Source organism: Trichogramma pretiosum, unplaced genomic scaffold, assembly GCF_000599845.2.
Source record: "Trichogramma pretiosum strain Unisexual culture from Peru unplaced genomic scaffold, Tpre_2.0 scaffold12, whole genome shotgun sequence".
NCBI lineage: Eukaryota > Metazoa > Arthropoda > Insecta > Hymenoptera > Trichogrammatidae > Trichogramma > Trichogramma pretiosum.
The window spans coordinates 363,741-387,681 of NW_019641690.1; the positions used below are offsets into that span (position 1 = coordinate 363,741).

Sequence of the window (23,941 nt, forward strand, 5' to 3'; positions counted from 1 at the left end):
TTTTTGTGTGCATGTGTTATTAATGTTTAGTATGAGTTTATAAAAAATGTGCTAAGAGTATATTGCATCTGAGACAGTTACCTAAAGTCACAATTTCCTACACTTTGATCTCGGCCAAACGCACTTTTGGACAAGTGGCTGCGCAATGGGAGAGTCCCGACCGTACCTCAAGTGATGCCATTGAGTGGTCAGATGGGACATCTGGCAAAGTCCTATCAAAACTCGTCTCCTTGTCTCCAGTGACAAGGAAGTACGACCAAAGCCCACACTTCTATTAGTCTGAGCTACTATTACGCTCGCGAAAAAAGCACCTCCGAGATTCACGATGATTCTAATTCTCCAACTACTGAGGGGTCACCCAAAACGTATCATTCGGCTATGGAGATGAGGACCAATGTGACAATTTTTCATGACCTGGAGAGGCACCTGAGTCACCACAAACCTGTACATCGCAAGTGAAACGCTCAGATATCGACAGCGACTGCTTAATTACTAAAGTGGCGTCTGGCTCATTAGCTTATGTCTGTGCTCGGGAGAGTCTCCATGTCTAAAAATGGTGGTCTTGATTCTAAAAAGCGATACCTTCCTGCGTTGGAGCGACGGTACGCTCAGAACCATGGAAAAGATTTTTGAGCAAATTATAGCTGGTCACCTGAAAGGCTGAGGACCCCACAGGTCTGGCGAACTTGCAGTTGGGATTCCACACAGGCTGTTCAACAGTCGACGCCATCCAGAAATGCCGCCTAAGAATCGCTGAAAGGGCCATCAGGGTCAAGATTTGGTATAGTGACACCAAAAAGTACTGCGTTAGCACCACCTAGGACTACGTAAAGAACGTATTTAATAAAGCGCGATGGATAACGGGGGTTACAGTATACCTACTCCGGATCATCGCCAGCCATTTCAGCCTCAAGGTGCTGGAATTTTTCACGGATGATTGTCCAGAGACTCGCGACATCATGGTGGGCATGCCCAAGGATTCATACTTGGCCCCGTTTTCTGGAATGTTATATACAATAAGATTATGAGGCTCGATCGAAAACAAAGTATCAGTTGTCGGATTTGCGGATGAAATCGCGCTAATTGTGGTCGGTAAAAAATTGAACGACTGACGGGAGGACACTAACCAGGCCACCATTATTATGCAAGCGACCATTCACAGCCTGGATCTGCCAACTGCTGATCCTAAGTTCCTTTGGTTGCAAGTAGAAAAAAAACCATCGCCCCTAGCTTCACGGCTTCCTGTTTGACACCAAGCTACATTCGATGAACACATCAAAAATTTTAGCGATAAAGTCAACAAGGTTGCGGGCGCCTTGCTGGGTTGATACTCAACATCGGAGGACCGAAAAGTAATCGACGTAATCTAAGCGTCTGTAATTTCGACTAAATCATCTTTTACGGTTCTTTCATATATAAAGTAATGCGTCGAAGTAAGAGAGTTATATATATATTCCAGACGCGCCAACCCATAGACGCACTTATCTGCGCGCGATCTGCGGCTTTCATAGTATCTCCCACGAAGCCACCTGTTTTATTATCGGTATTCCAACACTTACACTGCTCGATGAAAAGCGCGCCAGGCTATACTGTCGCTACCATGAAGATACCAAGACCGAGGATCCAATGGGCCTGTTCGACGAAGAAACAGTGAACTTACCAACTCATCTAGAATATTACCCTGTGGGTTGAGAGGGGAGATGGAGTAGGAGCAAGAGTCATATATGTTCATGAATTGAAAATTCACTCAATAAATTAAAAAACAAATGGAAATTATTGTCAATCTTCAAGTAAAAATACGCCATAAAGTTCAACGGCGCACAAGCTAAGAATAATTTCTCTTATTTAACGTTGAATACTAAATATGAGTTCTTGAAAAATACAAAATAATGTATAGACTTTACCACAATGATTATCAATATGTTTCGATTTCGTTGGCGCCACGTAGATGCCAACTTCGCCTTCGCATGCGTGACTGTCGAATAAATAATGGCGTGAATTATGTACTCGCGAGCGCATACGCATATACTCGTTGTCTTTTTTCTCTCAATTACAGCTATTAAATCTTTATGCGTGCAATGCAGCGAGCCAAGCGGCACACTTCTGTACGCACGTCTATGCATGAGTACGTATTCTCATAACTATATCCCATGAAAAACTATTACTACACACGATGTAAGTGTGAGCTAATGATCGGTATCATATTTATACTGTTTGATTATTCATGAGCAATCATTTCATTGAATTTTTCGTTTTTCCGCCTTATTAGCTGTGCTTAGCGTAATGATTTAATTCAGATTATCAATATGCGTTACTGAACGAGTTGCCAACAGGGATATAATATCGCAATCCGCCGACGAGATACAGCAAGCTGAAAAGAAAAATGTCGAAAAACGCATAACAGAACCACCAACGCACGTGTGAATATTCGATGCGATTCTCGCGTTGTTTACTTATCAGCGACACGTACGCCGTGCCAGAGTTGCAAAAGAAAACTTTTGATTCGACCAAATGATTAAAACGATAAAGAATTTTATGCTCGCGAGGAAAATATTCGGAATTCTCGCTTTCGCAGTTTTTTCAAATCCTTCCTAAAACATATCTTCTGTCAGCTTAAGCGATCACTTTAACAAATACTTTTCACGATTGGCGGTGTGGTCTTTACGTGTACGAACGACCTAGCACGCAGACCAAGTATTTTTTTCTCCATCAATATTAGTTGCACTGCATGTAATTAATTATGGCTCATATATTAATGTCCAACAATAAAACGACTTCGATTTGTTTATCTTTCGTGGAATGCGTGTAAATGATTTTCGAGTATCATCTTGTACACAAATTTGAATTAATGGCCGTTTATAGGCGCACTATATGCGTGTGTACTCACTGGCAGTACACAAATCTACACATAAATCGAAAAGTAGAAGTGTAAGTTTCATATTATAAAATAAAACTGTACGCGTGTGCCCGCGAATCGAATAAATCAAGGGTGTACGTCTGCAAAAGCGAGGAACAGTGCCGCAGCGTATATGATCGTATTATGCACCGCGCGTACCACTCTGTGTACGATATACATATCTTGTACACGCACTCATTGGAGTTCCTTCTTTCGTTGCTTTTTTCACGTTCGATCGAAAGTTATCACTCGTCTGCATGTACCGTGCCGCGATTATTTATAATATTATAAACAAGTCGTCTTAAAATGAGGATAGACGCACGCACTGTGCGCCTTTCGTATGTGAGCAGGGTACAGCGCGTTTAATGGCCTTTATTCGATTTTAATGTCGCAAAATGAAATGTGCGTCGAAAATCTCGTTCAACTTTGCAACATATTATCGTGAGGAATGAAAGTGAAAATAAGCTTCTGGCAAGAATAATTTACACGCGCGCGAATGTATACCGGGTACTGCAGCTGAGCTCTCGAGCGAGAGCAACACTATCGCTTCTTCTCCGTCACCATCGTCATCGCCATCGTCCTCTTCTTTTCTCGCAAGAAAACGGTAATTACCTCCTTCTCCCACCGTCATATAAGATACCTACACCGGCGATGAAGAACTGATGAAGCTGCCGCGGTCGTTGTTGCTGCCACTACTGCTGCTGCTACAGTGCTTGACAAAAAACACAAGAGCGACATGTTCTCAACGTTTTATTTTTTACAACAAGAAAGAGAAGGCGACGCACCATGTACATCGGCTATTCTTAATTGTCACTCGCCCGCAGCATCATCCCTGCCAATTTACACTACTGCTGAATCGGCTTTAATTGAATGGGAAGGACTTCAATTCGAATTATTGAAATACATAAAGTGTAAATGAGTATGTGCGTGCACAGCCGAAGCTGCGCAATGTGCGCCGATTATTCAGCTGCGATCGTCAAATACTCTTTTTTGCTTTATCACGACAAGCTTTGTATATTATTAACACATTTACTTTTTTATTGTACTGATATGAGGCACGCTCGCGCGCGCCAACTAATCAAGTGAAATTAAAATAACCAATGAATTAAAAATATAAACATTTAAGCAAACGCCACATTTCAGTTTTCCCACTAAAAGTATTATATGAACGACCGCCGCGAGATTCCTACCAGTCATGAAGCGAGGCGCAGTTACTCCTTGACCGATGAGGTGACGAATAAAACGACTTCACGTGATTTTTTAAAGGAAGGGTTATATTTTTACAAGATGAATATGTACGAAAATTGTGTACGATAAATATTAATTGAAATTTTCAAGTAAAAAACTATTATTGTCAGTCCTGAATTTGAATTATTCATTGCCCATTTGACTCATTTGCGATTAGAATAGTAGTTATAGGAAAAGAGTTGTACTAAACATATTGGATAAAAAGTACAGTTCATACTTAGAAATCACGTTATCATTATTGCCTCACATGACTCTCACTTGAAATGCCTTAGGATATGATGATAGGAATTTTTATGACGTGACTTCCAGCTATCAGGAGATAAAGTATGTCGTATTGCGCGTGAAAAACAGATTCTTTACTATCCTTTCTGTCTTTATCGTACGTTTGTGTGGGAGTGAATATGTTTGGACTTATAAATTAACAAGTCATATTATTTCCATCCACATCTACTCTCCTTTTCTCTCCTTGTAGCTCTTTTATAACGTTAACGTCCCGCACCTCCGGAGCACAAAAAATTTGTGAGCGTTTCCCAAAAACGGAGGTGGCAGCGATGGTGCACGTAACTTACTGTGCCTGTGTAACAGCGTATCTGTGGACAATCAAAAAAGTTGGAGCAACGGTTTCTTTGCGGTGCACTCATACGTGATATGAGTTTTTTATGAGTATGGGTGATTTGTTTGTGACAGGTGAAACTGATGATAGGAGGTCTTGTATAGAAAATTTTGATTTATCGCTGCTAATATCATTTATTTTTAATATTAATTTCTTTAGTTGCTCAAGCAATACTCTAACTTTAACAAAGAGCCGAAATTTTCAAATTTTTTAATCTTTCTACACTTATAACTAGAACACTTCATCACCCTTAAGCTCGTCTCGCTCATGAATTTAAATATTTCTTGAACGAGGCGTAGCAATCTGTATGATACAGTGTTGATTTTTTATCAGTTTACCCATGATGTAACAAATGCCTCGCGCGTCTCGGCACTCTCAATCTCATCTCAAGTTTAATATGAATTCTGCAGGTGATGGGTTTGAAGACGTGTTCATCACAGACTTTTTGCGATTAATCGACAGTATCCAAGCTATCAGTACGCGTGCGTCGAATTACCCTTGCTAAGCATATGAACACTGAGTTTTTTAATCGCAGATTCCAAGGTAGGAACAATTATGCTATACAGCCTCCATAGGTCAGTTATTTCAAAAAGTTGATTTCATTTTTAATTTTACTTACCATTTGTGGCGCTAACTTCTTTAACACTATTGATGAAAAATATAATAAAAACACGGAAATATAGCGTACATAATATATATTATATATACATAATCGTAAAACTACCCTTGCATAATTTACGACCACTGCTGTGTGAGTGAAAATATTCGTGGTAAGATGCGTTAAATTAATCTACTCTAATAAACCAAAGCATACTTTTCTCGGTAGATTGTAATTTTAGAAAAAAAATTCTTGCAAAATACGCCTAAACGTGAATGACCGAGCAAACGACTTGAGGGTTTATGAATTTTGCATACATTTACATGTTAGTTACAAATTGAAACTAATTTTAAAGACTAATTATAAACAAATTAAATATGAAAAATGACAGAATTTTGCGAGTAAGTTATGTTTGCTAAACTCGAATCCTGTTAAAATAAAGCTGTCCATCGAAGTCTCGGGTTTCTATAAAAGATTGAGTTTTGATCGTGAAGTTTCGCGCACACCCTAAGGTGTCTGTCGACAAGAAAAGTTTTGCATACATGTGTGTTCGAGTGTGTGTGAGTGCATCATACCCTGTAATTTTGACGAGGCTCGGACGCATCTTTGTGAGCACTGGGCTCGGAAGATAATTACAGTACAAGGTATGAACGAGTCCGACACCTCGACTGCGTCGATGTCAGCGGCGCTATTTTGATTCGCGACTTTATCTATCTTTTTTACTTGGCACACTGTCTGACCTCGGCGTTTCATTTGTCCCGATCCTTCTTCGTATTATTGAAACTTAACGTTCACGCGCGTGGGCGCGAAGCAGTATGCATTATGACACGTACATTATTATCTCGAAGATTAATGTGTGTATCGACGACACATAGATATATCGCATTTCTCTTAATAAATATGTGTTTATGAGAGGCCGAGCGATAAATTATTAGCTGCACTCTTTTTGCTTGGTTAATCGTACAAAAGAACCCCCTAACTGCCTGCTCGCCATTATCATGCGTTTCACATGAATTTTCATAGTTTCCTGTACTTGCAAACATACACATTTATCAAACTAATATCAATAAAATCGAGTTTAATATTATTACATAGTTACATAAATAAAGTCTTCTATTAAAATTAACGAAAATAAATGGAATTCTTGTACACGTTGAGAAGCAGGAAAATACTTGGTCTCAATACTATAGCTCTAGAACATTATGAAGTAAACATCGACAAAATTTATGTACAATATGATCATTTGTTATGCATGTGCGTGTAAGTAAGCATTCCACGAGCATACGTAGCGGAGCCCGTTGGCGAAAATAGGAACAATAACTCACATATATATTATATTATATACACTATAAAATATGCATACAGGTATACAGAAACAATAATTTTGTATCACGTGTATCATTTTTTTTTAATACGTATTACCACAAACGATCTCAGAATTAGTTAATATTATAGTTCAAATTGTATTTTTATTAATTGGCAAACAGTTTAGCTCAGTTTATTGGAACAATAATCGGCGCAATGAATGAATGCTTTACAGCAAATACATCTCAATTCACGCACATAGTAATTTACCGTACGCGTACGAAGGCGGTGGCGACAGTCACTTGCTGCACGAAGAGAAAGTATTTTTGCGAGGCTTACAAAATCATCAATGTAATCATCATTATCATAATCATCATTGGGTATTGACTATACATACTGAACTCGTGAAATTGTTGCAACTTTCTTTGCAATCGAACCACTGGTACGGACCAATTATAATCTAATTTACACGCGATATAAATAATATATGGGTAAGGCTTGGAATTTTTCGGATTTGGAAGCGCATTCTATTTATTATAGTATATAAAAAAGCAAACCAACACTTTAGACTCCTAGGTCACTTGTACCCCCACACTCCGCATGGACGTCTTTTTTCTATTTTACCGATATTCGAGCCGTTTTTACCTTAAAAGATCTGAAAAAAAATTATGAAGGTATATTCCAACAATCCGAATGACCGCAACCAATTTTTTAGATTAGAAAGCTAACAGATTGAAAATTATTTAGTAATAGTTATATAATTTACTACGTTCTATTATATGTCCAGTTAAAAAAGCTTCTCTCGAGCAACAATTATTTGCAACTTTGAAAAATTAATCATTTCGTACACTTGCGATGGATATATCATAAATATGAGTATAAAAAGCTGTTGTTCACTATTTAAAAATATTTTGTCTACTGGAACACAAAATTATATTTAGTAAATCTACTCTCTCTTTGAATCCTTCAATCAAAAAGCAGTGGTTTGATCGCTGGGTAGATAAAGTATTATGTGAAAAATTTCCTTTGAATCTACAGATCCTTGCTTTGTATATCAGTGAAAGGTGACTGTCAATTATCGTGGGCCAATTATTAATTAAGTCTAATGAACAGGTCAGTTAAGTCGTGACGTATGCGCACATACACAAATGGGTGCCGAACACGTGACGGATTTGACCAACTGAATTTAACCAGATAAGTGACAATCTTTCATTGATTGACCGAAGACATCAGATCCGGCTTGTACTAACAATTGTTTAAATTTTTTGAGATCAACGTTGGCGTTATAATCGCAAATACCTATTCAAGTATACTATTAGATATCTAGCTCCAGTTTAAATACAACGTGAGAGTGTGATACAAGGTCGAACTTTTATGCTATTACTGTTCGCTGTTGCAGTTTTCTATTACGATCTGCTGAACTCGTTAATGGTGTATGTTTACGGCTTTGTTGATCTCGAAAAACTATTGCGAACAAGTGTCTGCATGCCACTACTTGTAGTGAGGTAGCTTTAAGATTTCAAAATAAACTGTTTTCGTCTCCCTCTTTTTGCGTTTTGCTTGATTTTCAGATTATAATGTAAAATGAAAGCTTCAAAAGCTTGTATTGATAAACAAAAGCTGTCGAGGCATTTTTTCCATGACAAGTAATGTGTCAAGTAAAAAAATGACAAAAATTGAATTTTCGCAACAGGTGTTTCACGCAGTGAATCGTGTTCGTATGTTTGCATATATATGTTTTACAGAATCATTTCTGTACGATACATTTCATACGTACACAATAGGAATCCAGATTTTTTGGGTAGAAATGAAAAAAGACTCCTGTCAAATACATGCACTCAAACATACATAAATGTATTCGAGCTAATCGATCAATAAATAAGATATCTGCACTAATATCATACTAAGTGCATAAGCATAATTTAAGGCTTAATATATTTACCTTTATTACCTTTTCATAAATCGTAAGCATCGTCGTCATTCAACTCGATCTCACTTTAAATGATGGATTTATTTATATTCTTTTAAGAGTTGGAAGGTATTTAGATTATTACCTACTCTGGAGTATATAAAAAGTAAACTTCTTTTATCTCCACCGCATGTATTACCGTATCCTTATCCGAAAGTATTCATATGCTCTTGAATTTTTTAATTTTATTTATTAAGGCAGATATATTTATGTATGACTTATAATACTAGCGTGAGCACGTGTACAAGTAACTACCTTAAATTCCACTTGGCACTGTCGCTTTATACTTTATTGGTTCACTTGATAAATTATTTGCTAAGCTCGAGTTTTCGTTATTAGTAATGATAACGTGATTTTTTATGTTTTAGCGGTGGTAGTGCGGTATTTAACAAGACGGTACATCGGAGAATACAGTTCAACTAGTGGTAAGTACAATTATTTTCAAGAACATTTACTTTATTTCTGTATTAACCTATTAATGCGCAGAAGGGCAATTTCGGGCATGTATTTTACATTGTAAAAAAATCGTTCATGAAGTTAAAATCTTTTCTTGAAAATCTATATCAAGGAGTTTTTTGGCGTGCTCTTTCAGAATCCGGTTTTATTTTTGCGATAAATAAAATTTATCATAGTTTATTTTGCAATTAAAAAAAACGTGATTTTTGGACTTAAATTTTTTTTTTCAAAGTCGATTTTCTACCTTGTCCTGCCTTCGGAGGGTTCCCATAGCACCAGCAATCGTGTACTTTTTCTCTGAACCTTCAAGAAACGTGTTACTGCAATTTCTATCTAGCCCCTGTATTTCTAAAATGACGGATTCATACCAATCACCGATATAAAAATTCACTCATTTTTTATTTATAAACTAAAAAACTATTGACTTTATAAAAAAAAGTCATACGATAAAAAGTATACTGTAGAATTGAGTCAATTGATTTCCCCATTATGCCACTTAAATCCACCCCATAAAAGCAGAATAATAAGCAAAAAAGCATTAGAAAATTAAAATCCAACTTTGAGCCTCTGCAGATCTATAAGGGATGGTTCTACAGGGCTAAAATTTTAAGGATTTTCATTTTTCAATGTACTCTCTAAGAATACATACTAAGTCTGAAAGTCATTTTTTTGACATATCACGTTTGACGTGGAATAGCCCATACGTACTGTGTAATGAATATTTTGTCGTGTGACCGATTTGTAGTACATTGCTCCGCGTTACTATACGAGCCAATGCGCGCATATTAATACGATTTTTAAGCGCATCGAGTTTGTGTTTCACGCACCGTATGCCTAATGAAAATCGCTGATGATAAATCCAAGCGTACCCCACACCTAACATCGTACAGCTATGCTCACTTAACGTAATGCCATTATATGCAAAAGTTTATACGCACATGCGGTACTGAAAAATGCCGATGTTACCTCGGCACAGACGTGTTTCTCAGCGTTCCAAGGCTATTATTTTATTTTACCAACACGAGCAGCAAAAGCTACATAAACGCGCGTACGTGTGTGTTCGTCTGCGCCCAGTGTAAAGTAAAGTACTTGAACGTTATCATTCTTAATCAAAACAAAAGTCCAAATAATCGTACCCCCTTTGCAGTGTACGCGACAAGGAGGCTGCATTATTCACCGGCTGGTTGCATATTGTATGCACGAGCAATTAAATTCGCACCTGTCGTTTTTCTCTGCCCAGACTGTGGAGAAAAAGACTGTCGTCGTGAGCGATAACGACTATTTGAAAGCGAATATCATTTAAGGATTGTTCAAAAACCTCAACAATGGCAGTTAATCAACCATACATTTTTTCCTCAAGTCTTTTAAGTTCACATCTGAAATTACCAGGTGCTTTCAGATTATCGCAACGATCCAAAAATCGAAGTCAGGCCGAATGAAAATCTCAAGTTTCATCGTACGATAAGTAAAAAGATTTTTCAGAAATGCATTTCGAATAGATTACTGTGGTAAAAAACGAGTTTAGTAAACCGATACGCGGCGCGCGCGCGCACCTATATCTATATAAACATTTGCGTGTCGATGTTGCACACTTGGACTCGTAAGTTATGCATTGTATATCTGCAACGCGGGCGCAATATACCATTAGTTGAGCGTAAAAACAAATAAAGAAAAAGACTTTTCAAAAAAGATCGTAAAATTACGTGATAAGATCTCTCTTATTTTGAGTCTGCGCGCGATTGTACGAGCGAGTATACTATACTGCACATTTGTGTTGATGAAAATTCTGTGCAGCTGCCAGAGCGAGACACGAAGATGTTCTCTTCGAGAGCCCATGTGTGAGTGTGAATAATTATTGCAACGCTGAGTTCGCTAGTCGCTTGAGTTATGAGCTTCACAAATGTAGATCTTCACATTCTTTGCTACCCTGAATACATATGGGCTATTTCAAGTCAAGAATGATATCTAAAAAAATCAAAGTCTATCTCTAATAGACCTACGAGGCTCAAGGTTGAATTTTTATTTTCTAAATGTAAGTTTGTTTTTATGGAGTACCTGTGATAATATATTTAAATAATTATTTTTGATATAAGATTTTCTAATCTTAAAACTCCTCGAAAAAGGCCAAAAAGCCAAAAATAAACTTGCTCGCATGCTTTGAAGAGACCAATATTAAAAATACTATTCCCAACTAGCTTTATGGGCAAACCAATGGATGCATTTTTGCATGCTATCATATTGTGTTAAATAATTTTTCGATTATTCTATTTGTTTGTTTTCTTTTAAAGATTTTGTTTGATCTTTCGAAGAAAATATTTTAATATTGTCCACAAACAAGTTTGTTTTTTGACTTTAAGGTTTTTTCCATAATTAAAGGGTTTTGAAGTTATGAATATGACTTTCAAGAAAACATTTAAATTCTACATTGAATTTTACATAAATGCGATCACTGTTATTTTTTTATCATCGCCCTATAAAATTAGAATACCGTTTAGAAAGGGAAATTTCGACTTTGAGCTTCTATAGATACACGAGAAATAGACCCAAAAGGGGTCAATATTTTAGAATTTTTTACCCTTGATTCACTTTAAAGATTAAATACTTTTTTTGAAATATCAAACCTTATAATATCTTTAGCAATGAGTTCACCGATATTGACAAAATTAAATTTTTTTTTTGTGACTTGACAAAATAGGGCAAAATAAATAGTTTTAGTCCTCAAATTAATGAGATAGCTTAGAATCTATAAGAATTTCTATTTTCTATCGAATCATGAACGAAAGTTTGTTTTGAAAAATCTAAGAAAATTCATGAAGGTACATTGTAAAAATCTTAACCCGTTAACGCCGAGACGGATAGAATTTTTTTCTCTATTGTAGTCTGCAATTAAATCATCTTATCGGAGCGAGAAAAATTTTTGAGTACTCATTTTCTATGTAAAATTTAATGTACTTTTTGAATATGGGTTTATAATTAACCTCTGATAAATATTAAAAAAGTTATAAACAATTTACTGCGAAAAAACACGATTTTGAATCTTGAAAAAAAACTTTGATTCAAATTTTTTTTATGAAAGAGACTTGATCTGTGGCTAATAATACCTAAAATTGTGGAATAATGACCTACAGTTTAAAGTACTGTAGGTGGGATTTGAATATTCAATAACTTTTTTTTCTAATGTTGATCGTTTTCGAACAAAAAAGTACATTTTTTGGAACATTTTTTGGTCAATTTCTTGGGAAAAGTGTATTTTTTGGAGTCTACCATTTTGAATATTCAAATCCCACCTACAGTACTTTAAACTGTAGGTTATATATGGTCAAGAAAACGTTTCATTGATGATCTAAAAGGTTACATTTCTACTAGGGATACAACGTACAAATTATTTAAATATAAATTTATACACATGCGCTTTCCAATATATTCATTACAAATAAATCGTTCATACACGAGGAGAAATCTCTTGATGATGATAGCTTGTTAGTTTTTTTTCACTCGGCCAAAGAGTATAGTGTCACAGTATAATTTTGTCGCAATTTATTTATAAAGAGAGAGAAAGAGAGAGAGAGAGAGAGAGAGAATCGTAGTGTAGAAAAAAAAATCGTTCGTCGGCTCGAGGAGACCGCAAAATGACAATTTGAAATCTCACTTGCATCTCTTTCTTGCACTCTCAATGTCGTCGTTGAGCTTCAAAAAGAGAAATAAGGAGAGAAAGCTCGAGATAAAAACGCCTCTTCTTTGGCGTTGTCGTAAAGAAATCTTCAATATACGTTCAACTACTATATGCACGAATGACATTTCCTGATGCGCACGTGCTCGTCTTCCTGGAGCACAATATGTAGCATGCCATTATCACATATGAATTTACGCATGGACGTGCACATGTTTATCTAGGTCACTTATGCGTCCTACAATAGTCAAAGTGGATAATAATATATTTTTGCTATATCATTTTTTTATATCGCTCTTGAAACTGAAAAAGCAACATTAAATCTATCACACATATTAAGATTTTTCCAGCGAATCGTCACGATCAGCGTATGCATCAGCACAATAATAAAATGAAGAACTATCATGCAAAAATAAAAAAGAAGATGAACAACTTGCTCTTTTTTTTGCTTTCATCGTGAACTTCCGGCAAGATGATTATCCGTTCGATACGAAATATAATATCACAGAATTGCCAGCCATGGTGCATTTCTTTCGGTTGTAATCTTGGCGGCAGTCACACCTGAGCATTATATGGCTGTCGACATCGCATAATACGCGTGTATAGCTCGAGCGCGTCAGTCGAGGCGCCAGTCATATACTTATTGCCGTCTATACACACTGGACTCGCGTCGCTCCGGTAGCTTTCATTATATTATACCTGCGCACTGCCTACATGCATGCGCAGTGCGGTATATGCAGGCGGCACGAGAGCACGTGTGTGGCAGCGGCAAACGAGTTTTCAGCGAAAATTTTGCTCTGCAGCGCCAAGGCGCCTGCGATTGTATTGCTACTACTACTACTGCGCCGATCATGCTCATTTGCTCGGCACTTTTGAAAATATTATGCTTACTGCAGGCTTGAACTGTTTCTTGATTTTCAATTTTTTTTATCCATAGAAAAAAACAACGAGCTCGCTAGCGTATTTTTCAAATTATTATGAATCACGAGAATACTGAGTTCAAGTAATAAATGTGTGATGTGTTATTAATATTTTTTATAAAATCAAGAAAATGTGTCTTTCAATTTGGAGATATTGAAAATGATAAATAAGATTAAGATTAAATGTTTGTAATGAAAATTTTAATATTGCGGGCATAACAAGGTGCTTCGTCTAGCTTCAGCCAGTTCAGTTCTCTCGTGTATTATATGAACTATTTAACTTAATCATGTCTCCGTATAAATTGATAAATTATTTGTTTTAAGATACATGTTTGTATGCACATTTCATTTCCCAGCAAGAAAAATAGAGAGAGAGAGTGAGAGAGAGAGAGAGAAATTCATTAAAACGAAACTTTCTATCACGCGTGTTTGTGCATGCACATCAAACGTTTTTTCATCATATAATTCTTATAAATGCTCATCGAAAAAATAGTTCCGTTCCAGTCTAGGATTTTAACTTTGATAAAAAAAAGAATATAATTTAAAATTTTAATTTAACATAACCAAAGTATAATTATTGTAACTTTTATAAAATAGGAATTATAAAATGTAGATTATATTATTTGCAACAATTCAAAAAACGTCATAAATCGCTTTGATACATATAGAAGAGCATTTCAATCTTTGATAACTTAATCAGATAATATTTTTTTTACTTATGGAATTATAGCAAGTGACGCTTTAATTATCTTGTTCGAAATCTAAGTATACTTTAGAGTCGATGCGTAATTGATCATACCTTATCTATTGCATAAATCACAGAATGACAATAAGTGTGCCTCATTGTGTATCAAAAACATTTAACAATAATTCATTAATTTAATCGAGATCAAGAAAAAGTAAAAACACCCCAAAAATGACTGCATAGTTAAGTGCAACGTGCAAAGACGCTGTTGCGTTGTAATTTCGTTCTAAATCTCGAGAAAGGAATGAAGATGGTGATGAGCGACTAAGTTTAGTTACATGCGAGAGCAGCTATGTAAATGAGTCCACAGCGTGCTCAAGCCCCAGCAAGATGTATCGTTGCTCATTTGCTACACGTTGGGCTGCGCTTTACTGCTACGAGGCATTTGCTTAATAATTTGTAACTTTTCCTATCGCTTAGAATAGCTACTGTATAATATGCACTTGTATCTCTTCGTATTCACTGCTGTTTCTGCCGACACTGTGGCTTCTCGTACTACTACTTTTCACGCCAGTACTATCCTCTGATCATTTTTTCCAGTTCTAAATAATCTAAGCTTAGGTTAAATGGTTTTTCCGTTTTTCCCAACTTGGTTATCAAATAATGTCGTAGTAAATTACAAAGGAATTAATCTTTACAATCCACATAAAATTGAATAATACGACGCATGCAAGAGGCAATAACATTTTTCATTCGTCGATGTTTTATAGACACTTTATAAAATTATTCATCAACCCGAGATAATTTCGTTTTTTCGCGCACTGCTACCCGTGCAGCCCATAATTATCAATTTGACCTTTTTAATAATCAATTAAAAACGATCTTATAATCCACCGCGTGCTCGGGCCGAAACAAAGCATGTGTCTTTGCTCGCGACTACGTGCTCATATTCCAGAACCAGTTTTTTCGATATGCTTGGTATTATATGTATGGTATTATACATGCACATACACATGTTTACCATATTATCAAGTCGTCCAAGTGTGCGCTGTACATGTGTGCAGTTTGCGGATCGTGTATTGGTTGGAAAGCAAAATAAAGCCAATCGTGAAAGTAAAGCCAAGGTCAGAAGTGTTTTCGTCCTCTCTCGCATCCAATGTATCTATGTCGTGAACATGTGTGTGTATACACGTTTGCCTGCATAAGTCTGTGTATGTAAGAATATATACACGCACGTATGTATGTAAACAGCAGCGTCTCATATCGGATGGATGTGTGTAAAGTATTAAAGGGGAAAGATGTTGCTGCTGCCGTTCCGTAAGTACGTTCCATGTAAATCGACCATCAGCCCCTGAAAATGCTTCGGGCGACCCATTAAATCTCTCACTGCTCGCGCGACTCGAATCGAGAATGTGTCTCGTGATATGCGCTTGTTCGCCTGGCGCGCGACTTTTTTGTCAAGTTTCATTTGTTGGAAAACAAGATCGTTTTTTAGTCGTAAATTCAAGATGATTATTTGTACCAGGCATTAAAAAATCATTGCAATATTCCATGGGACGCAAGTTTAAAAGCTTTTCTGCTTTCAATTTACTTCGAGAAGTTGCGTAGAACAAAAAATATTAACGAAAGTCAATGAAAAAAATAGAAATCGTAAGGGCATTGAAGATTAGAGTCAGTGTCCGCATACTCTGAGTATCTTTTATCATGCACCTTTGAGTCATTCCACGTTAAGTCTCCTATACGACGAGGCTCGCACGGCATTATTAGGTGAAACCACCCAATTTATAACTCGCTGTAAAAGTAACTAAATGCACCTAGAAGAAAAAAGTAAAGCATAATTTCGATGGGAAATCGCCTCAACTTTACGGTAGTGAGGTCAGATTTTCGAAAATTTTCCATTTTCTTCGGGAAAATCGCCAGAAAATCTCTAAAGTCAAATACCTCAAAAAGGTCATTTTTAAGATTTTTCTAAATAGTCTGAATCGAAACCTGAGGAAATTTACAAGTTTTCAGAGTGTGCTTCTGATTATTACTTATTGAAATACGACGAATGTGTAAAAACGTGATATTTCGAACTGCACGGCGCAGAATCTTACGTTTTTACATGTTTTTTATGTTCGTCGCTGTATTTCAATAAATTTTCAACAAATGTTCGAATGTGTGTAGCTATGTATGACATTATATTGTATACATTGTATGTATGTGTGTGTGTGTGTGTATATGCACCAACAGCCAAAATCTCAAAAATGTGACGTTGAATTCATGCATCTCAATCAATTGCATTTATTGCCGATTGATGCAAAAATGAAGCCAGTACAGCCAGTTTGACAATATTCGTTGAAAAAATATTTTTTCCGATTTTTTTTTCTCAAAATTCAAAAAAAAAAATGTTTTCATTCATTGGTCATAAAATCATTTCTCTACGAGGAAGCTATTTGCAAATAAATTGGAAAAAATTTAGTTAGATCGGTTTACGATTTTCTATTTTATAAAAAAAAAATTTTTTTTGATTCAAAACGATTTTGAAATCACTAAAATGCTACCCGGTAATGTATTTTTTTTTAGACTACCATTTTTGAATATTGATGAACAATTAAATAGTCGGTATTTAACTCGATATAAATTTGTTAACATGGTTAAATACATATTACAAAAAAGCCTTGAGTATTCCATTTACTCCTTTTCGTGAAAGAAAAAATCGAGAAAATCTTATCATTGTTGGTGTTCGCTACACTAGTCAAAAATCTTGCGAGTAAATCTAACCAAAGCGGTTATCACATTCAGCTTATAGATCTTTTCTAACACAGAAAAAAATAAAAGAAAACGTCCCCTTAAAATAGAATTTGTTCATCGGACACAATTCAGTCCAGGTAAATATTTATCTTCATGGGTAATTTTAGAAAAATTATACTGTCATCAGTACTTCTAATTAAATTGGCTCCTTCCACCTTACAATGCAATAGTGGTTTTAGAGTCAAACCTTATAAAGTCTTGAATTGAAAATCTACTTTGAATAGTTTAGCAGTTGATCGTGAAATCTGGAAAATTATTGAATTGAGTGGAATAATCTCGAAACGAACATTTCAGTTGAAAATTTCAAGGCTACTTTTTGTTTTACACAAGTTGAATTAATTCAATGTTTATTTTGAAAGTTTACCAGTTCAAAGAAAAGATCACTCAACGTTTTAACCATTCCGTTATTGATTGCGATTTTAATATAAAAAATGATTATACTATGAATCCTAAGCAATAATATTAAACATGAAAATCACGATCGGTATTTCACCTACATCTTTACTTCTCAAAATAATGCTATACTAAACCGTTGTTCCGCGTCCGCGACATATTTTGATCGAGCACGTTTTTAGCTCGCTCATTACTTCCGCAATAATTTTTTCGACAACTTTTCTTCTTGATTAATGCACATTACGAGTGCTATGTTTGTGAATTTCAGAATATATATGCATAATGCATCGTGAAATTTTAATAAAATTGTTCATTATCCCATCGGTGGTACACTTTTAGTTTTATAAAATAACTATATCCAAACGTTTTCTCAAAACGATCAAGTTTTGTCGTGCATACATTTTGTTTTGTCTATAAAATAACTGCTCTCATCGTTTTTGTAAGAGCTCGATCTCGCTCAAACTATATCGCACTTTCGTTTTCAATCATCCTTCCGCATTGGAAGTTGATAGAATCAGGCGATGCACTTGGTGAGCAAGTAGGAAATTTTCCATAATCACTCTCATCGAATTCGTCGGGGGGAGATACGATATGCAACATAAGCTCGGATTGATTCAAGTCAGCTGAAAAAGGAAAAAAATATTAAAATTCATGGCAAGGAAAGCGTCACGACGACGACAGTGACGCGACATATGCAACTTCGAAGTCAAGCATATGGGTTGTACATATGTACACGAGTACATATAAAATACTAAAACACGATTTGCCTTTCTTAGGTATCATATCACGTCATTATGATCATCATGCACACACTCACACACACACACATACACACATATATATATATTTATATACATTTATGCAGCATCATATCAGTTATGGCCTATCTTTCGCTTAAACGTATCTTAGCGAGACTTGCCCGAGGGATGTGCAAACGATACATAGGATGTGCATTTTTTTAGCTAAGCCACATGCTAAAGCTTCGTCTGTCTATCTGTTGCAGATTTCCTGTACCGACACAGCGTTACCATCGACAACGTTAACACCGAAGTCGAGATACTAGACACGTCCAGGTGTGAGGTAAGTGCATAGAACATACCTACGGTTTCTTATATTTTTCCGCCTTGTTTGTCGTTCATGTGACAGGAGAAACATTAGTTATAGTATCATGCACAAGTTTCACTTTCGTGCATTATAATAAGTCCTAATACAGAAAAAAATGACGAAGAAGGAAATAAATCGTTGCGATCGGTGGACCGACTTTACCCTTTGATGATGAATTATATGATCGATGGATTATCGCGATGTGCACGACGAGCATCGATCTCTTCGTGCTCGACGCTCGTGCCCTTCGAAGAAAATAAAAATGAAAAACGTCGTATATGCCTTTCAAAGTTTTGTTTTAGTGAGGGACTGCACTGATTTGAAGATTTATCATCGCCTGATTGAATATCAACAAAACTTTTGCAGGTAATTCGTCGTTGCACGAATTTAAAGCCAACCATCTCTATAAATTACGTTAAATTATCCTGGATTCAGACGATCATCTCGCCAAGTCAGTTTTAAGGAAGTGAAAAAAATCATCATCGTGCAAAACTCATAAGTTATAAATTAAAATAGAGAGCAACTTGCATCCACCGTCAGTTCTTGTACGGAACAATGGGTTGACTTTTCCCAGCTCATCTATTGCACAATATATAAACACCCGAGCATAAACACGATCTGTGGCTGGCCGTCCTAAGCGCAGCAGGCCATCTATTCTTACTTTAAAATTTAGCCTTTGGCGACGCCGTGTACATAATATTGAGTTGGAATATCATAGATTCACACTTGGTGCATATTAAATTATGATCTTACAATCCGTGCTCTTCATTCTGTATTAACTCAAGTTTAAATTTGGAAAAAAATCGCATCTTCGATCCCGAATGAGCCTTGATACATTGATATCTTAAATAAGGGACAATCAATGATTTATTAATCGATTAATCAAATCTTGTAATTTTCAAAAGTTACTTACATATTGCTCTAAAATCGATGGTTTTTTAAATCATTAGTGAACGGACGTGCAAATGTTCAATAGTTTCAGTGCATTAGAAAATAACGAACTGTACCGGTAGTTGGCAGCTAATTAACATATCGCAGCTAGCCGTGTGATTTTTGACGCCATGAATTGAAACTCAAGCCGAGCCAACCAGCCGTTTAAGCCGCAAAGTCGATTTATCTTAAAAAAGTGTCTCTCTCTCTCTCTCTCTCTCTTGCTTTGCTGCAACACGCATGTGTGTATCCCATGTAGTTGCGTGCAAACGCATGTGGTATAAAACGTAACCGTTCATTGAATAACTCACCGATACGTATCCCCTTTATATACGCGCACAGTATATAGAATATTCTTTTGTAAAGCCCCCTTTAATAGTAATATCTCTCTTTGAGATCGAGCGCAAGCGCAAACTCGCATTGATTTGAAAGTGCGTACGTACTTATATGATAGTATGAGTAAATATACATAGAAATAACCACGACTACACTTGGTGGCTAAAAAAGAAATCGGTACTAGCAGCTACCAGAGAACGAGGCCAATTCGCGGTGTCGGCGTACGCACACACACACACACACACACACACACGCGAATAAAAACTCACACACTCGAACCCACAAACGCTCTAACTTATTTAAAAAGTAAAACCGATTTCCTTGATAGATGCTTGAAACCGATTGTCACCCGGTATTCGCTCGACTGCGCACACTACCGTTTCGTAACGCTGCGCACCCTATGCTGTACCCGCTACTGCCACCGCATGGATCCATGTCGCTGCCACCTTCGGATTATGTTATCGAGATGCTCATAATCGATTGCGCCGTCCAATTTCTTTGGTAAAATGGAACTCGCGGACGATTACGTGTGTTTCGCTTATTCGAGCTCACAGCATGCATGATGCCATTGGACCTGAAAGATATTTCAATGGGACTCAACAAGCTCGATTTTTGCAATGCATACATATATTTAATTTAATTGGGGTGATGACTAGAAAAAATTTCCAAATAAACTTTCAGGACCCTTATATTGTATGTTTCTGCTCTAACATGCAAATACTTTGTTGATACGTGTGCTAGTAAAAAAAGTATTATCCGAAAGCTCACTAGTGGCACTCTTTTCATTTATTCTTGACAATCATAATTCGACAAATCGAGCAGTATAATATATCTTCTACTCTTCTACTTATAAAAAAGAGAACGGCCGAAAAGTGAAGCAGCGTAAAACGACCTCTGATTGGCTGACACTGACGACGACGCCCGACGCGAGCCGACTCTATACGAGTGCCTGTGCTGCTAACTGTCAACAGACAGTTAGTACTTGAGTAACCTCAAAATTCTAATGAAAAAATTGACGCGCGCGAAGCGCGTTTGAAACTTACTATTTCTGAACTATTTCTGAATCTTAAACTAACCTCAAAACACAAATAAAAAAATTGATACGCGCGGAGCGCGTCTTAAACGTCTAGTGCACTAAATAAAAATCTCGGAGCTACCGTATTATTGAATTGAGTATAATATGTTGAAAATGCGCATTTCCGAGATCTTTTAATGTGGCATTGCTGCCTCTCAGTAGGTATAACCCTGCACTTCCGCTAAACACTTTTATAAACGAGCGATTGTCTTCGAATGATATTCTTTGATAATGCGACGAAAATAATAATAAATAGCCTTTGAGCTAGTGCGCATACAATCTTGTAAAAGGATGACAATATTTATTTTTGTCATGAACAATTGGATTCTTTACATGTGAAAAAGTAAAAAATTCTTTCAGCCCTCCATTAGAAGCTTTGCGCAGTTACTTTTCCTATTCGCTGTATATATGCTACAAGCTATACTTATATGTGCGATCGTAAATTCTATGGAATTTCTTTATTTATTCTATACCCAGTAGTACCTACAAATGACTTTGTTTATGAATCAGCATTTGCGAATTACAGCAATGCTACGATTTTCATTTAATTTTTTTCAAGTTACTTCTTGAATTACTCAAACTTTTTAATTTGTGAGCGAATGCATATATCAATAATACTTTGCGCAACAAGTGCGGATGTGCTATTTTGCAAAACGAGGGGTTATTGTACCAGTTAAAGGCAAATATAATCACAAGTATTGTTGGAAAAATATTATTCCACAAGCTTCATACAACATTTTATAACATTAGATACTAAAAGTAGCGTAAAATGATTTCGGTTAGGGTACTATAATACCATTTCAGTTCAAAGATTTGATGAAAAACATTTTAATGTGCCCCGTGATGTCATTTTTGAGGCTGGATCCCCGATAAGATTGCATTTCAAACCAATGAAATTTTTTTCAAACAATTAATCGATCTTCAAATTTTAGGGAATCAATTATTAAGCCATAAAGTAACCGTATAAGTTGAAATCGTGCCATTATCGCGTGAACAGGCCTACCCTCAAACGATTCATATGTACACATATATCCATGGCAATATTGCAGTCTTTTACGAGCTGTCGTAAAAGCTCATACTTTACTCTTTTCTGCATGCACATATTATAATGCAGCATACCGCCAACATTATGTGAGCATCGAGATAGAGAACAAGAGAGAGGGAAAACACCTATTACACGCGATTCTTTGGCAAACCGCAAATTACGGTTGTTTTCTATACAAAACTCTTAGATCTCTGCATAGCGTATAGCAGTAGTAAAAGTTTGCAATTTTTTTCTCATTCTTCTAGATTTTTATTTTATCATGAAATTTAGTATTACTGAGTTTGTATAAATAACTCCGTCAAAATTGCCGAAAGAAGAAGTATAGAACAATAAAATACTTTTTGATGAAAAATTGGGATGAAAATTTTGAAATTACCCGTATGAATTTTCAATACTTGACGATGCGTGTGTGACCGCCACAAGAATTTTTCGAAATTTTACTTATTTATGAACGACTTTCCCACACAATTGTAGCGGGAAAAATCTCGTTTCATAGAGGTCATTCTAACGCTCTTAATCGATACTTCAAAAGCTGATTGCAGGCAAATAGAGAGATGTTCAAGTAGACAATAACGCGCATTTACGCATCATTACCATGGTAAAGTATTTTTAATCCATTATATCCAATAATTTCCCATGTCGCAAAAACGTACGAAATGGATTTTTGGAAATCCAAGCCAATGAATATGTGCGCTTTGAATATATATAAGCGCACATGATTTCATTAAAAATAGTCAGGTATTGATATCGCGGATCTCGCACTAATTTCATTATCCCTCTGCGTACGGGCTGCGCACTTATAAGTACAACATCAACGAAGAAAAAATATCGCTGCTTGTTCAGATCGATACCCCGCAATCTTTGCCATGGTCAAAATCACCCGCGTCACGATTAACGCATCCCCTTCCCTCTTTCGTCGATGTACGCACTCAAACTTGTTATATTCGTCTGACACGAAACCAGTTATAGAGCGAGCGAGTATTGGTCTGGCTTCGCATACATCTCACGCAATAGCCTGATCTTTGCAACTTTTAGTTTTTTTCATTCACTGCCTGCAGTGTAGCCACGGAGGCATAGTGTTCTTGCGCGTAAATGTACCCCGACGAGCCATTGTTTTTTTTTTACCTTTGAAGATTCCGGTCGTTACTTATGGATACTCTCCGCTTTACTTCCTTGCCTTCTCTCTTTTCACTGCTCGTTGAAGCTGTACCTGGTTTGACTTTTGGGTAGACTGTATTTGAGAATGGGAGGGCCTCAGAAATCGTGCGAGCGCGAGGTACCGTTTAAGTACTTGCGTCGTTATCGTTGTGCGAATCACACAGACAAACTACAGATACATTCGCGTTCGCTTGTTTTCTTAACTTGGCATGAGAAGGAGGTGCGAGAAAAAATGTGCCTTTTATTAGAGCTGCTGTTGCGGTGTTGTTGTGACTGCTGCACCAAAATATTCAACTTGCACATTGAATTTCTCTTCCGTGCATAATAAGAATAAACGATTGCGAAAAAATTGGATTCAAAATACGAATGGAAAACCAAAGATCTCTTTGACGCGATATAAATATATATTTTCAAGGTGGCGCTCGATACCCATAGTAATAATGATAGTATTACAATACCAGTCTGATAGTTGGTACTTTCTTTGAATGTTCGCAGCTTGACTAACAGATGACAAAATTTTACAAACTATTTGCAGCTTTGCAGTAATGTTAAAACTATATATTGTATGCTCATAAGGTATACTCTTTTTGATTCAATTTAACACGGTCTGTATAGAGACCGGATCTGTACCCGGTTTTTTGGTAATTTAGCGTCATATTTAAGAGAGTTATGACGTGAAATGCATCGATTTTCCAGCCTACAACAAATCCCATGTAAAATGTTGATTTTCAAACATTCAAAATTTCA

General features: G+C 36.4%; 1 protein-coding gene across 1 annotated transcript in view; it reads left to right on the forward strand.

Moving 5' to 3' along the window:
- The window catches only part of LOC106657939 (ras-related and estrogen-regulated growth inhibitor-like), a 58,346-nt gene that overhangs the window by 4,180 nt on the left and 30,225 nt on the right, over positions 1 to 23,941 (forward strand). The window contains exons 2-3 of the mRNA XM_014379653.2: positions 8,998 to 9,054; positions 18,550 to 18,626. Coding sequence (XP_014235139.1) covers positions 8,998 to 9,054; positions 18,550 to 18,626 — 134 coding nt within the window. The remainder of the gene's footprint in view (positions 1 to 8,997; positions 9,055 to 18,549; positions 18,627 to 23,941) is intronic.